General features: G+C 38.1%; 1 protein-coding gene across 2 annotated transcripts in view; it reads left to right on the plus strand.

Moving 5' to 3' along the window:
• Positions 1 to 13,346, plus strand: part of SACS (sacsin molecular chaperone) — a 45,082-nt gene that overhangs the window by 17,342 nt on the left and 14,394 nt on the right. For both annotated transcript variants that reach the window (XM_068417842.1, XM_068417849.1), the window contains exons 5-8: positions 3,566 to 3,677; positions 4,960 to 5,106; positions 6,409 to 7,891; positions 10,329 to 10,420. In XM_068417842.1, the coding sequence (XP_068273943.1) occupies positions 3,566 to 3,677; positions 4,960 to 5,106; positions 6,409 to 7,891; positions 10,329 to 10,420 (1,834 nt within the window). The remainder of the gene's footprint in view (positions 1 to 3,565; positions 3,678 to 4,959; positions 5,107 to 6,408; positions 7,892 to 10,328; positions 10,421 to 13,346) is intronic.

The raw sequence follows: 13,346 nt of genomic DNA on the forward strand, positions 1-13,346 counted from the left end.
TTTCAACATACAAAGGGGGCTTACAGGAAAGACTTTGTTCCAAGGCCTGTAGTGACAGGACAAGGGGCAATGGTTTTAAACTGAAAGAGGGTAGGTGTAGATTGGACATAAGGAAGAAATATTTTACGATGAAGGTGGGGAGACAGTGGAACAGGTTACCCAGAGAGGCTGTGGATGCCCCATCATTGGAAGTGTTCAAGGTCAGGTTGGATGGGGTCAGCTTTGACCTGCTCTAGTGAAAGATGTCCCTGCCCATGGCAGGAGGGGTTGGACTAGATGATCTTTAAAGGTCCCTTCCAACCCAGACCATTCTGTGGTTCTTTGACCTTGTCCTGGTTTGGCCTAAACCAGGCCGATTTTCCTTTCAGTGATTTTTACTTTCAGCTAAGTCTCCTCTAACTAACTGCATGTTTTTGCAGACAGTGTCTGCTTCCAGGACTGATAACGCTCGAAGTTTGTAGTTATCACTGAGGCACCGGTAGGGATGTTGTGCAGAAAGGCTCTTGCTGTACTTATTCTTGAGAGAAACCAAGGTCACTGCTGAATTCCTCATTGCTTACGAGTGAAGAGCCGAAGGGGGGTCGCAGCTGCAGAGGGGAGCGGACAGGGCAGGTGACCCAAAATTGACCAACGAGGGTATTCCATCCCATACACGTCATTCTCGGTATAAAGGGGGGGGATCACGAGGGTCTCGCTCTCTTTCTGCTATGGCCGGTGTCCAGGGAGGACTCCGTCTGTTTTCCTGCTGCCCCCGATCCCGATCCGTGCATCCCTGAATCCAGCTCTCGACCGTCGCTAGGCCCAGCCTGGGCCTTCCCGGAGCCTGCCCTGCAGTGCCGGTGGTGACGTGGCTGACTTCAGGGGAGCTCAATCTTGGTTTTGTATATATATTTGTATATATTTGATTATTTCTATTATTATTATTATACTTTTTTTCATTATTATAGTTTATTAAAACTGTTTTAATTTTCCAACCCAGAAGTCTCTCTCCCTTTTCCCTTTCCCTTTCCCTCTGGGGGGAGGGGGGGAGATAACAGAGGGCATCTGCTGCAGGTTTAATCGCCAGCCCAGCTTTAAACCGTGACAGACCTGAAAAAATACAGATCATTCTCAATTCATTAAAGGAAAGGACAGGTACCTGTAAGATGATTTGTCTGATTTATTATAGCTTCCTATGCTGACATCTGGAAGTGCCAGTTTGGTTTTTTTTTTGAAGAGCATCCGAGGTGATTAGTTCATAATTGGATGTTAAACTTCTCATCCAGAGTGCTTCATCACATGGATGTTAGGAGATTCATTTTCATAGTATAAGGGACTACTAGGTTCTAACTAATGGGATTTGGTACAGATATATGTGTATATCAATCCGTATATATAAAACACACAAATACAAATGGTGACAGATGATGACGGTTTCTGCTGTCTCTTGGAAGGTTTTCTTGGTGACCGTGGAACCAGAAGCTGATTATTTTTAGTGTGAATGCTTAAGATAAGCATATCTTCAATTGTTTTGGCAAACTGCATTCTGGATATGTTCTGCGCAGTGTCTGTTCATAGGATGAGTGCTTACATTTTTATTATTTCCCAGTACTAGTTGAATCTGTACGATGCATTTGAATGATGAAGGGTTCAGACCTTTGTAACAATTTAAACCCAAATTTTCATTCCCACATGAAGAAATAAGATAATATCCTTAGAAATCAGACAGGTAAATCTAAAAGTAGAAATATTCCTGTTTTCATGGTTTACAATTTATAGTTAACAGACTGTGAGGGAGGGATTACTACCAGGAGTTTTGCTGATCTGTTTAAAATTGATTCCACTGTTTGGATTCTTCAAATACAATGCTGTTACAGCTGGATGTAGCAGATGCTCTGTGTGCCACAGCGTGAATGCAAGTCTCTGACTACATGACAGTTTCCGTACTTATTATTTAATATTTCTAGAGACTTTGACTATCTTTCTGTATCCTCTTGAATGATTGCCGTGATTATTCTTTTAAAATAATTACATGTTTTTTGTAATTAAATACCTCATGGAGATTCTTTAAAAATTTACTATTTATGCTGAACTGTGGGTATATTTCTTGCTATCTCATCATGCTTCAGAATTATGTAGAAGTGACAATATAAAAAGTATATTTTAGTTACTTGTGTGATGTACCTTATGGACTGAACATACTGTCACAAAGTGAAAAATAGAGGGGTTATAGTTTTGAAACTACGTATTAGATAACAATGAGCTTATTTTACTGTCAGCAGTATATTAGAATGCAACCTAATAAGAAATATAGAATCATAGAATGATAGAATGGTTTGGGTTGGAAGGGACCTCAAAGATCATCTAGTTCCAACCCCCCTGCCACAGGCAGGGACAGCTTTCCTTTAGACCAGGTTGCTCAAAGCCTCATCCAACCTGGCCTTAAACCTGGCCATAAATATCTGCTGTTAGGTAGTGCATTTTTAAAGTAAAGATTCATCTTGCTAGCAAGTCTTTTATTTTTATGGATAATTAAATGAAATTTATGTTGTGTGAGTATATTGGATGTGATGTAATGTACCTACATAGCTTTCAGTTCAGCCGAGATACTTCCTTATGCCAAACTCACATACACCCACACAAACATACACACGTGTCTATGTGTATATACGTATGTATGAGTGTGTATCTTTGGAGCCGTGATACACTTTGATGATTCAGTGTAAATAGAGCATTGTGTGAAGCTCTAATCCTGTAGGTGTTTATAATCGTGCTTATGTGGCTGCAGTGCATAATGCTGTTGATGTAAATGGGACTGGATAGGCGTATTTTATTAACGGTAGTGTTTATAGAACTAGTTTATTGACATTTTAGTTATTAGAGTTTTCCATAGCTCTCACCATGACTAATACTATTTAACAAATACTCAATCTTAACATAAGCCTCTTTCTAGTGTATGGGCTTCATTCAACAGGTGAGCTCTGTTGGCTTATGATTTACAGAGTTCATGGTCAGAACTGTTTTGCAGACCTTTGCTGAAGGGGTGGTAGAAGTGAGCACTGTGGCTCTTGAACAGTTGGTTCATACTGTGAAATGTTTAACAGAGTTCAGTTGATGTAAAGAAGAGTGCTGTGTATTGCCCTTTTATGACTTGTTGCCTCACTGTTGTCTTACAGCTGTTGTTTCAGTAAACTTTAATTCATTTATTTATTTAGTTAGTTGTTTGTTTATTCTCTTCTGCCATCTTGCATTGTTTAGAAACTTGTACAACTCTGATTTGGGATAATATAGTTACAGTAGTAAAAGTTCAGTAGCTTATTTCTAAACTTTATAAATACTGCTTGTGTGTGGTATTAGAGCTCCAAATTCAAATCACTTTTATAGTGTTTGTCTGAATATTCCTTTTATAATGATGTCTATTTTCATTGAAGTAAACTGGATAAAATTATTTTGGTTGAAAAGTATGGAAACAATTACACTTGAGACAATTGCTTATTATTTTCTACTGTTTAAGTTGGAAAACCATTGCTAGAACATGTACAACATTACTGCATTATACTTTGTTTTTGTTTTTTTGCTGTTACAGGAACTGATACAGAATGCAGAAGATGCTGGTGCCACAGAGGTTAGGTTTTTATTTGATGAAACTCAGTATGGAACAGAAACTTTATGGTCAAAAGACATGGCACAATATCAGGGTAAATATAATTTTTATTGATTTTGGCCAATATGCATGTGGTTCTGTGTTTTTCTCCTTGCTGTATGGAGATGACCATAAAGGGATGACTCCATTGCCACTTCCACCTTGCTAGGTGCATATTTTGTCTGTGTTCTAATGTTGGTAATTCTTTTCCAAAGCCAGCGTTTGGTATTGAAGGCCTTACACTGTCTTTTTGCAGGTTGTCAGTAGCAGCTTTCTAACTGCTTCTAGTAATGCTGTTGGAGAAAGTCTTCATGTTCTACTTTATTCTAAGTCACTTCTCCCAGGGTGACTGTGTATCCTGTGGTTTATTTCCCTAGGTTCACTTGGTATCCCAAAATACAAGAAAAGATTTTTAGTAGAGCAAGTAAACAAGATTTAATAAGTAAGACCTAGGATAAAAGAATGCTTGGGGTATTAGACAATCATTTTCAGATTTTTTTACATATTAATCTCAACCTTTTGAGAGCTATCTCCAGTTGTTAATATAAAAATGACCCTAGCCCTTTACATTTCAGCACTCTGCAGGGAGTTCTGTTTTCTTCCCCGTCTCTTATTCTTTCCCCCTTATACCAAACTTTGCTCCATGCTGCCTGTATACTGCAACTGTAGATTCTTGTAACTTTAAGGTTTTTACAACATCTAATATGGCTTTGTGGGACAGAGGTCACATATGTATTTATCAAACAAATTTGTTTGCATAATCATCCCAGTCATGATTTGAAGATTTCAGTGATGAATGATCCACTACTTGTTTCTTGCTTTTTTCAGTTGTTAGTCAGCCTCATTGTGTCCTCTAATTTGGATTTTTCTGTCTTACAATAATAACCTGTGTCTAGAAAGTATCTTGCCATGTATTCCCTTCCAGGGGAGATACTAATAGACTGTGATTAGTATAACTTTCAAACATCTTTTTGATAGACTGAACAGATTGAGTTTAAGCCTTGCACCACAGGGCACTTCTTTCAGAAGTTTTGTTGTTTTCTGCTTTCTGTTCAGTTTTTCAGAATAATTCTTTTAACATGTGGATACTAGATACCACATCAGAATATAAATCTCTTAAGTACTGTATAGAGAGGTAAATCCATCTTCTTGCTTTTGTTTTGTCTCCCTTTCATCACCAAGCATAATTTGTTGTCAACTTGAGTCATGGCTTCCCCATTAAATTTGCACATGCATACTTTAAAGAAATACTTTCTCAGGTCTGTAAGTTCATTTCCTAGAGATTTTTAACAGTAAACTCTTCTGTCATCTTCTTAACACTTGCCTATTTATTATAGGGCCAGCATTTTATGCGTACAATGATGCAATTTTTACCCCTGAGGATTGGCATGGTATACAAGAAATAGCAAGAAGCAGGAAGAAAGATGATCCCCTGAAAGTTGGAAGATTTGGAATTGGCTTTAATTCAGTTTATCATATAACAGGTACTCTCAGCAGATATTTTAAAATGAAAATGTTGAATGTTTAATTATTTTAGATATTCATCAAACATTTATTTTCTCTATAGTGCATTTTTAAATTAGATCCCTGGCTAAGTTTCCTTAAGAAGCGTTCATATTTTTCTAAAACTCTATAAGGTGTCCTTTGGATTTTGAAGGTTTTTGGAGGACACTTGTTTCTTCTAGTAACATCATTATGTACTTAGTCCCTTATATTGAACATTCCTTTACACTGTTATTTCAGTTATGCGCTGCTGCTCATATTATAGAGGCCCATAATAAAGGGTAGATGTGCAAGAAGTGTGAAAGTTTAGGCTAGAATGAAACTTTTATGCAGGTTCTTTGCATAATAAGCAGTGATTTTATTTCATGCTAGAAAGGATATTCCATAACAGAGGTATATGCACATTTACATTTGAGAGAGATAGTACATACTGTTTCACAAGCTGGTAATATTCAGTCTTGAAACCTATTCTTCTGGCAAAATGTTTTACTGCTGTACGGAAGAAGCATGTAGCGTAAATAGTGCTTACAGTCTACACAGTAATTATAATAGTAGATGATAAGAGGCAGATTTTTGCTGAAATAACATTTTTAACTTGTGAAGTGAGCTTGTAAGGCGCAGGATGGTTTTTTCACAATATTTTACCTAGTAGAGCATGAATAAAAGCTTAGTTAATATGTTCAGTGGTTTGATAATTCTGGGAATTTATGCTGTTAAATGTACAAGATTACTGTTTGCAAGCCTTCAAGATCTGCAAAGTATGAATGTAATGTCATACACCTTTAGTAAATTAAGGGTTTTTTTATTTTCCTGAAAATATTGGAAAGATAGAAGTATAGACTTGAAAAAAAATATACTTTTTGTTGCTCACTGTTTGCTAAAATTCAAATAGTTGAATGACTATTTATATTTTTAATTGCAGAATAGGGGTGTGCTTGTTTCTTCCTGTCAATAAGCACCGAATTAAATGTTATCAGAATTACAGAATCATAGAATCATGTAGGTTGGAAAAGACCTTCAAGATCATTGATTCCATCCATAAACCTAACACTGCCAAGTCTACCACTAAACCATGTCCCTAAGTGCCACATCTAGACATCTTTTAAATACCTCCAGGAATGGTAGGGATGCCCAGGGACTCAACCACTTCCCTGGGCATTATACTGGATTTATCACAGTTTATAACATTTGTTTTTCTTGCCCTTTTAAAATTTGTCCCTTAAGACTGTCTTTGAAAAGTATGTTGTTTTAGAATTGTTAATAGCTGTTTTTTGTGTATACAGATGTCCCTAGTATTTTCAGTGGTGACCAGATTGGCATGCTTGATCCCCATCAAACCCTTTTTGGACCTCATGAATCAGGCCAGTGTTGGAACCTAAAAGAAGATAGCAAGGAAATCAATGAACTTACAGACCAATTTGCACCATTCATTGGTGTATTTGGCAGCACTAAGGAAACCTTTAAGAATGGAAACTTTCCTGGTACCTTTTTTCGTTTCCCACTTCGTCTGCAGCCTTCCCAACTGAGCAGCAATGTTTATGACAAACAGAAGGTTTTGGAGCTGTTTGAATCCTTCAGAGCAGATGCGGACACAGTATTGCTCTTCTTGAAGAGTGTTCAGGATGTTTCATTGCATGTTAGGGAAGCTGATGGAACTGAAAGGCTGATTTTTAGAGTAACAGCTAGTGAGAACAAGGCCTTGAAACATGAAAGACCCAATTCTATCAAAATCTTAGGAACTGCAATAAATCAGTATTGTAAGAGAGTTCCAAGCAATAGCATAACATGTGTGACATACCATGTAAATATAGTTGTAGAAGATGAGAGTGTTAAGGATGCACAGAAAACATCTTGGTTAGTATGTAATTGTGTAGGTGGTCGAGGAATGTGTACTGAACTGGATTGTTTAGCTGATGACTTGAAATTTGTTCCTACTATTGGAATAGCCATGTCTTTATCAAGTAGTGGGGAGGAAAAAGGAGCTGTGGCAGATTTTTCAGGAAGAGCATTTTGTTTCCTGCCTTTGCCTCCAGGTGAAGAAAGCAAAACTGGACTCCCAGTTCATGTTAGTGGTTTCTTTGGTCTCACAGACAATAGGAGGAGTATCAAATGGCGAGAGCTGGATCAGTGGAGAGATCCAGCAGCTTTGTGGAATGATCTTCTTGTGGTAAATATAGTGCCAAAGGCATATACCACCCTTATTTTGGAAGCTATCAAACGAATGGAGACTGAGAAGAATTCAGATTTTCCGTTGTCAGCTGAAAGAATTTATAGGTTATGGCCTGATGAGAACAAAATCAGGGTACCTTGGAAACCAATTGTAATACCTCTCTTTAAAGAGCTGCTCCAGCATGCAGTTATTTACTCAGTGAGTAATCAGTGGATAAAGGTGGAACAGGTGCACTTTTCTGAAATGGATGAAAGTTTGGAGTACACACAGTCTGTTCTCAACTACCTCCAGAATTCAGGGAAGCAGATTGCCAAGGTACCAGCAAATACTGCTAGTGCAGTGCATCTTACTATTTCTACTGCTAAAGCTGTGAAAAAAGTGACTCCTGCTGTAGTACGGCAAGCACTAAGGAAATCTGGACACAGTGGACCTGCTGAAGAAAAGCTTCATCTTCTAGAATTTGTGCTTTCTGATGGAGTCTACAGTGAACTGATTGGATTGGAGCTTTTGCCATTACAGAGTGGAAATTTTATTCCTTTTTCCTCGTCTGTGTCAGAACAGGATGTAGTTTACATAACCTCACAAGAATATCCCAGGTATTCTTAATATTTTAAATACTGTTGGTTTTTTTTTTGGTTTAAATGTTAAAACAGAGCTTCAGATGATATGCAGCAGCCTGTAATGTAATGAAATAATGCATAGATATAACTCAGTTTTCTGTATATATGTACATGTTTGTGTGCATATGTCTAATTTGAAAAGTTTGACAGCTACTTGCCATTGTAACTTTATAAAGAATCATATGATCTAGGCTTTAGAGGAATACCTCAGGATATATTTCAAATCAGCTTTCTTCTGAGAATTATAAATAGGAGGAGGTTAGAAACATGCATACTAGGAAGTACATTAAAGTAAGTTACAATAAAAGCTTCTTTTAAACTTAAAGCTTGAGCTTACTTCAGGCTTGGGGTTTTGTTGTTTTTTTTTTTAACACAACACACTGACTTTCATTGAAGGGCTTAGGACTAAACACTTCCTGGTTTCAGGAAGTAAGCAGATACTACCATGGAAATGGAGAGAAGTGGGTTTGTCTTCTACATCTGCTCTCCATTGGTTCTTTCCCATCCCTTTCCAATTTTTTTTCCTTGTTTCTTTCCCAGCTCCATCAGTGTTCCAATTTGGTTCACATTTCATCTGCCAAAAAAAAGCTTGCACTGACACTGGGGAGGAGATAGGAAAGAGCAGACTAGCTGGAATAAATGCCCTTGGGGTCAGTGGGGGGAAAGCATGACTACTGCTGTTTATGTCTGTACTGGATTACACATGTGTAAGAGATTTGTTAAATCTGGGCCCTTCTCCAAGTAATCTTTTAGGAGATACTGCTTGAAGTCACTCAAACACACCAGATGTCTTACCTGTAGCTGTTCCTCCTTATGAAGTGTTACCCGTACATCTGTTCACAACCACCCCTCCTTCTCCTTTCCCTCAGAGTTCCACTAATTTTCAGATCCTCAGCTTGAGAGAATGTAACATTTGACATGTGCTTTGCTGCTTTTACTGTCCTGTGAACTCTTTATATAGGAACTAGATGTGGGTTGGAGTGTGCCAATATAGATATTATTAAGGTAAAAAGTGCTTCAAGTAAGGTACTTATGTAAATTGTGGTTTGAATATATGTATAGACAACACATCTTGAAGAAAAGCAGTTAGATGCAGGTAACTGGCCATCCCATGTTGCTTGAGGGGAGATTGCTTTTTTCATGTCTGCTGCTGTTCTTCTATTTTATTCTAAAACTGTGATCTTTCTTGTTCTAGACAATTCAGATTATTTATCAGGGGATAAATACTCAGATCCTGTAATTCTAGTGTCTTCTTTTAAAAAATAATAAAAAAGAAATTTCTCTAGCATGTTGTGAGATGATTTATCTTTTGCTATTCTTTCACTTTGTTTCACCTTCCAGAAGTTAAGCCAGTATACTAATACAGAAAATATTCCCATGATGAGACTAACACATTTTTCTTACAGCCCTGCTTCAGACTATTCATAAGATACTTTTTTTGGGAACTTAATGATATCACTATATCTTATTCAGTTCTTGGTCTGTTGTTAACGGACTTAGTTTGGTTAGTCTCGTAGAACTGATAAAGCATGTTGTAACAGGCATAAATCTATTTGCTAGCTATGATAATACAGAAATTTGAAATAGTAATGCTTTATTTGCCTCCATTCTTGCCTACAGTAATTATTTTTAATTCTGATGTTATAAATATGATAAATGACTTATGCTAGATGTTTTAAAACACTTTCATCTCCAGAGTTTGGCTCTTTGCATATTCAGATCTGGAGCCTGCTTAAAAAGCTGAAATAAGCTCTTACGAATTTCTTTGTTATCATCTGTGGAAGAACAAGAAAGATTCTGTGTTGGTTTATGTATAATTGGCATACCTGCTGTCAGAATTAAACTGGATAGTTATTTCAGGAAGACCAAAGCCCTAAAAAACTACGGAGTTTTTTAAGTGCTAACATAAAGGAAGAGGGAGGGAAGGGCAGGATGAGACTGACTCTCGGCTACAATAATCTTAACCACTGCGTGCAGATCTTTCGGCATTTGCGATCTGTGTGAAGTCCTAGAATTACATGTTGTATTTTTTGTATGCTTTCAAATAGAATCTTTAAGAGACAGAATAGTAGGTGCTATTTTACTTTTTTTTTGGTTAGAATACAAATAGATGAAAATAATTTTGTAATGCCAGTTTTTCTATCAAGAGAAAACTTGCTTAGACCTGCTTTGAAAAGTAGTTGGAAAAATTAGTTTCTTACTACTCTCTACTTCTAAATGTATGATTTTCTCATAAGACAACACACACTGAAAGCCCAATTCTGCATATGTAAGTGATTGCTTTGAATGTGACTGTCTTACCATGATGATTACCATGCTGGTAATATCTGTGCAGCAACAGAAATAAATTAAATGCTTTGCTAAAGTGTGTTTTGGGGTTTTTTGTTTGTGTTTTTTTTTATGGTGTGCTTAGATCACTCTTCCCTGGCCTGGAAGGAAGGTTACTTTCTGACGACCTGAAGCCTGAGGTTCTAGCTGCTTTGAAAGAAGCTGCCAAAAGCCGAGGTAATGTCTTTTGTTTTCTAATATAGTGAAACAGATTGGTAATGGTTGAACAGACTAGTTCTAAACCCAAGTTTAAAGCAGAGTCTTTTTTGAAATTGAGTTCACAGAAATAAGTTGGTCATCTAAAAAAAATATTTAAGATACAATAGATTATGTTGTTTGAATTGGAAATGACACAAATGAAAATTATAAATGAACAAAAAGGCAAGGGAAGAAAGATGGAATAAAGAATACTCAGTTACTAAAGCATGTATTCAAGGTTCAGTAATTTTGTGCAAATAGTATTCCTCCACTTAAGACAGTCTGAATTCTATTTTGCATTTGTAGTATCTGCATATGCAATAGCTATGTCATGGTTTTGGTATTGTGGATCATCTCTTTTCTCACAATTGCGAGTGACCACATCGGTGCACCTTACAAAAACCAGATTAAACTAGCTTAAGCATCTAGTCTCAAGCATACTGTCGACCATATAATTTCATCAAGTGTTCTTTGAGTCTTAATTCATAGCTTATGGTTGTGTCAGTGTAGACCTACTGAAGTACTTCCAGTCTTCATCAAAAGACTTGGTGAAGAAGTTTGCTGCATCTATAGATAAGATGCTTCTGTGTTTAACTGCCTTCACAATTACATTTTTTTGCCCGTTTTTCTACTTAGAGTTTGTCTATATTTACCTTTCTGCTCCTGCATTTCATCATGCATTTGATTGGTAAATTTGAAGTCTGAGTCTCAGAAATCATTTAATGTAAACACAATTTGCAAACAAGTCACTCTTCGGCTTATTTTTAAAGGGCATGAGTATATAGTGACCATTTTACTCTTCAAGGTATCCCCTCAGCCTCCTTTTCTCCAGACTGAACAACCCTAGTTCCCTCAGCCACTCCTCTTATAAGACTTGTGCTCTAGACCCTTCACCAGCTTCATTGCCCTTCTTTGGACTTGCTCCAGCACCTCAGGGTCTGTCTTGTAGTGAGGGGCCCAAAACTGAACACAGTATTTAAGGTGCGGCCTCAACAGTGCTGAGTACAGGGGGACGATCACTGCCCTTGTCCTGCTGGCTACACTATTTCTGATACAAGCCAGGATGCTGTTGCCCTTCTTGGCCACCTGGGCACACTCCTGGCTCTTATTCAGCTGGCTGTTGACCAACACCCCCAGGTCCTTTTCCACCAGGCAGCTTTCCAGCCACTCTTCCCCAAGCCTGTGGCGGTGCATGGGGTTGTTGTGCCCCAAGCGCAGGATCCGACACTTGGCCTTGTTGAACTTCATACAGTTGGCCTCAGCCCATCGATCCAACCTGTCCAGATCCCTCTGCAGAGCCTTCCTACCTTCCAGCAGATCAACACTCCCGCCCAACTTGGTGTTGTCTGCGAACTTACTGAGGGTGCACTTGATCCCCCTATCCAGATCATTGATAAAGATACTAAAGAGAACTAGCCCCAATACTGAGCCCTGGGGAACACCAGTTGTGAGCGGCCGCCAACTGGATTTAACTCCATTCACCACAACTCTTTGGACCTGCCCACCCAGCGAAGCGTACGCCCGTCCAAGGTATGAGCAGCCAAGTTCTCCAGGAGAATGCTGTGGGAAACTGTGTCAAAGGCTCTACTGAAGTCTAGGTAGACAACATCGATAGCCTTTCCCTCATCCAGTAAGTGGGTCATCTTGTCATAGAAGGAGATCAGGTTAGTCAAGCAGGACTTGCCTTTCATAAACCCATGCTGACTGAGCCTGATCGCCTGGTTGTCCTGTATGTGCCCCATGATGGCACTCAAGATGATCTGCTCCGTAACCTTCCCTGGCACTGAGGTCAGAGTGACAGGCCTGTAGTTCCCCAGATCTTCCTTCTGGGCCTTCTTGTAGATGAGCATCATATTTGCTAACCTCCAGTCAACTGGGACCTCCCTAGTTGCCAGGAGTGCTCATAAATGATGGAAAGTGGCTTGGTGAGCACTTCCACCAGCTCCTTCAGTACCCTTGGGTGGATCCCATCCAGCCCCATAGACCTGTGTGCGTCTAAATGGCGTAGCAGTTCACTAACCATATGCTTCAATACATCTTAAACAGAAAAAGCAGAGGTGACTAAAATGAAAAAACCCTATATATTAATAAAGCAATCCCATGCTGAGTTCTTCTAGGACATTGCTTCGCTTCCAGGCTTGGTCTCTGAGTTGCAAAAGTTTATCTAGTCTTTTTAGTTCCTGGGAAGATTTTTGGTCACATTTAAGGTCTTGCTTCTGTACCTCTTGTTCCTCTGGCAGTTTCTTTGAATGACATTTTTCTAGAGACTTGTTCTTAGTTGGTAGTATGCCTCTCATTGATTAGAAGAATATATTTTTGTAAACGAATATGACAAGTATAATTCTTCTAAATCTTCTAGAAATGCCTAAGGACTTTTAGATAATTCTTTGCAAGATTGTAGTCCCTACTTTTCATTCCACTCCTAAATTATTCTTTATTCTGAGATTTTACATAATTGTAAAGTACAACTGCAATACCATAAAAGTTATTTCTAATAAGTATTAAGAGGGGGTTTTGGCAGGTTTTGAAACCTTACCTGTCAAGAATTTTACTTATATAGCTGTAGAAATTATATCAGAGAGATTCCTGATACAGTTGCAGTAATGGAAACTTCCTTGTATTATTTCTTTGAGAAGATGGGATGCATTTTTTTTTATTGTGTTGTACAAAGACAACCAGATCTTATTTTTTCTCTCCTAAAATGTGTACTGTATTTTTCTAGTTTAGAACTGTTTCTGTATTTGGTGTGTGAATGTGTAACTCATTAGATGTTTTCTAAAAATGGATTTGATTATATTCTAGCCCAGCAACTTCTCTGGGGATTTTCAGGTACGGTTATTAACTGAAGATGTACTGGTTTGGATTGAAGCTTGATATTTGTGTGAATTTGGTGATATTACCCCAG

The sequence above is a fragment of the Nyctibius grandis genome, chromosome 2, assembly GCF_013368605.1.
Source record: "Nyctibius grandis isolate bNycGra1 chromosome 2, bNycGra1.pri, whole genome shotgun sequence".
Lineage (NCBI taxonomy): Eukaryota > Metazoa > Chordata > Aves > Nyctibiiformes > Nyctibiidae > Nyctibius > Nyctibius grandis.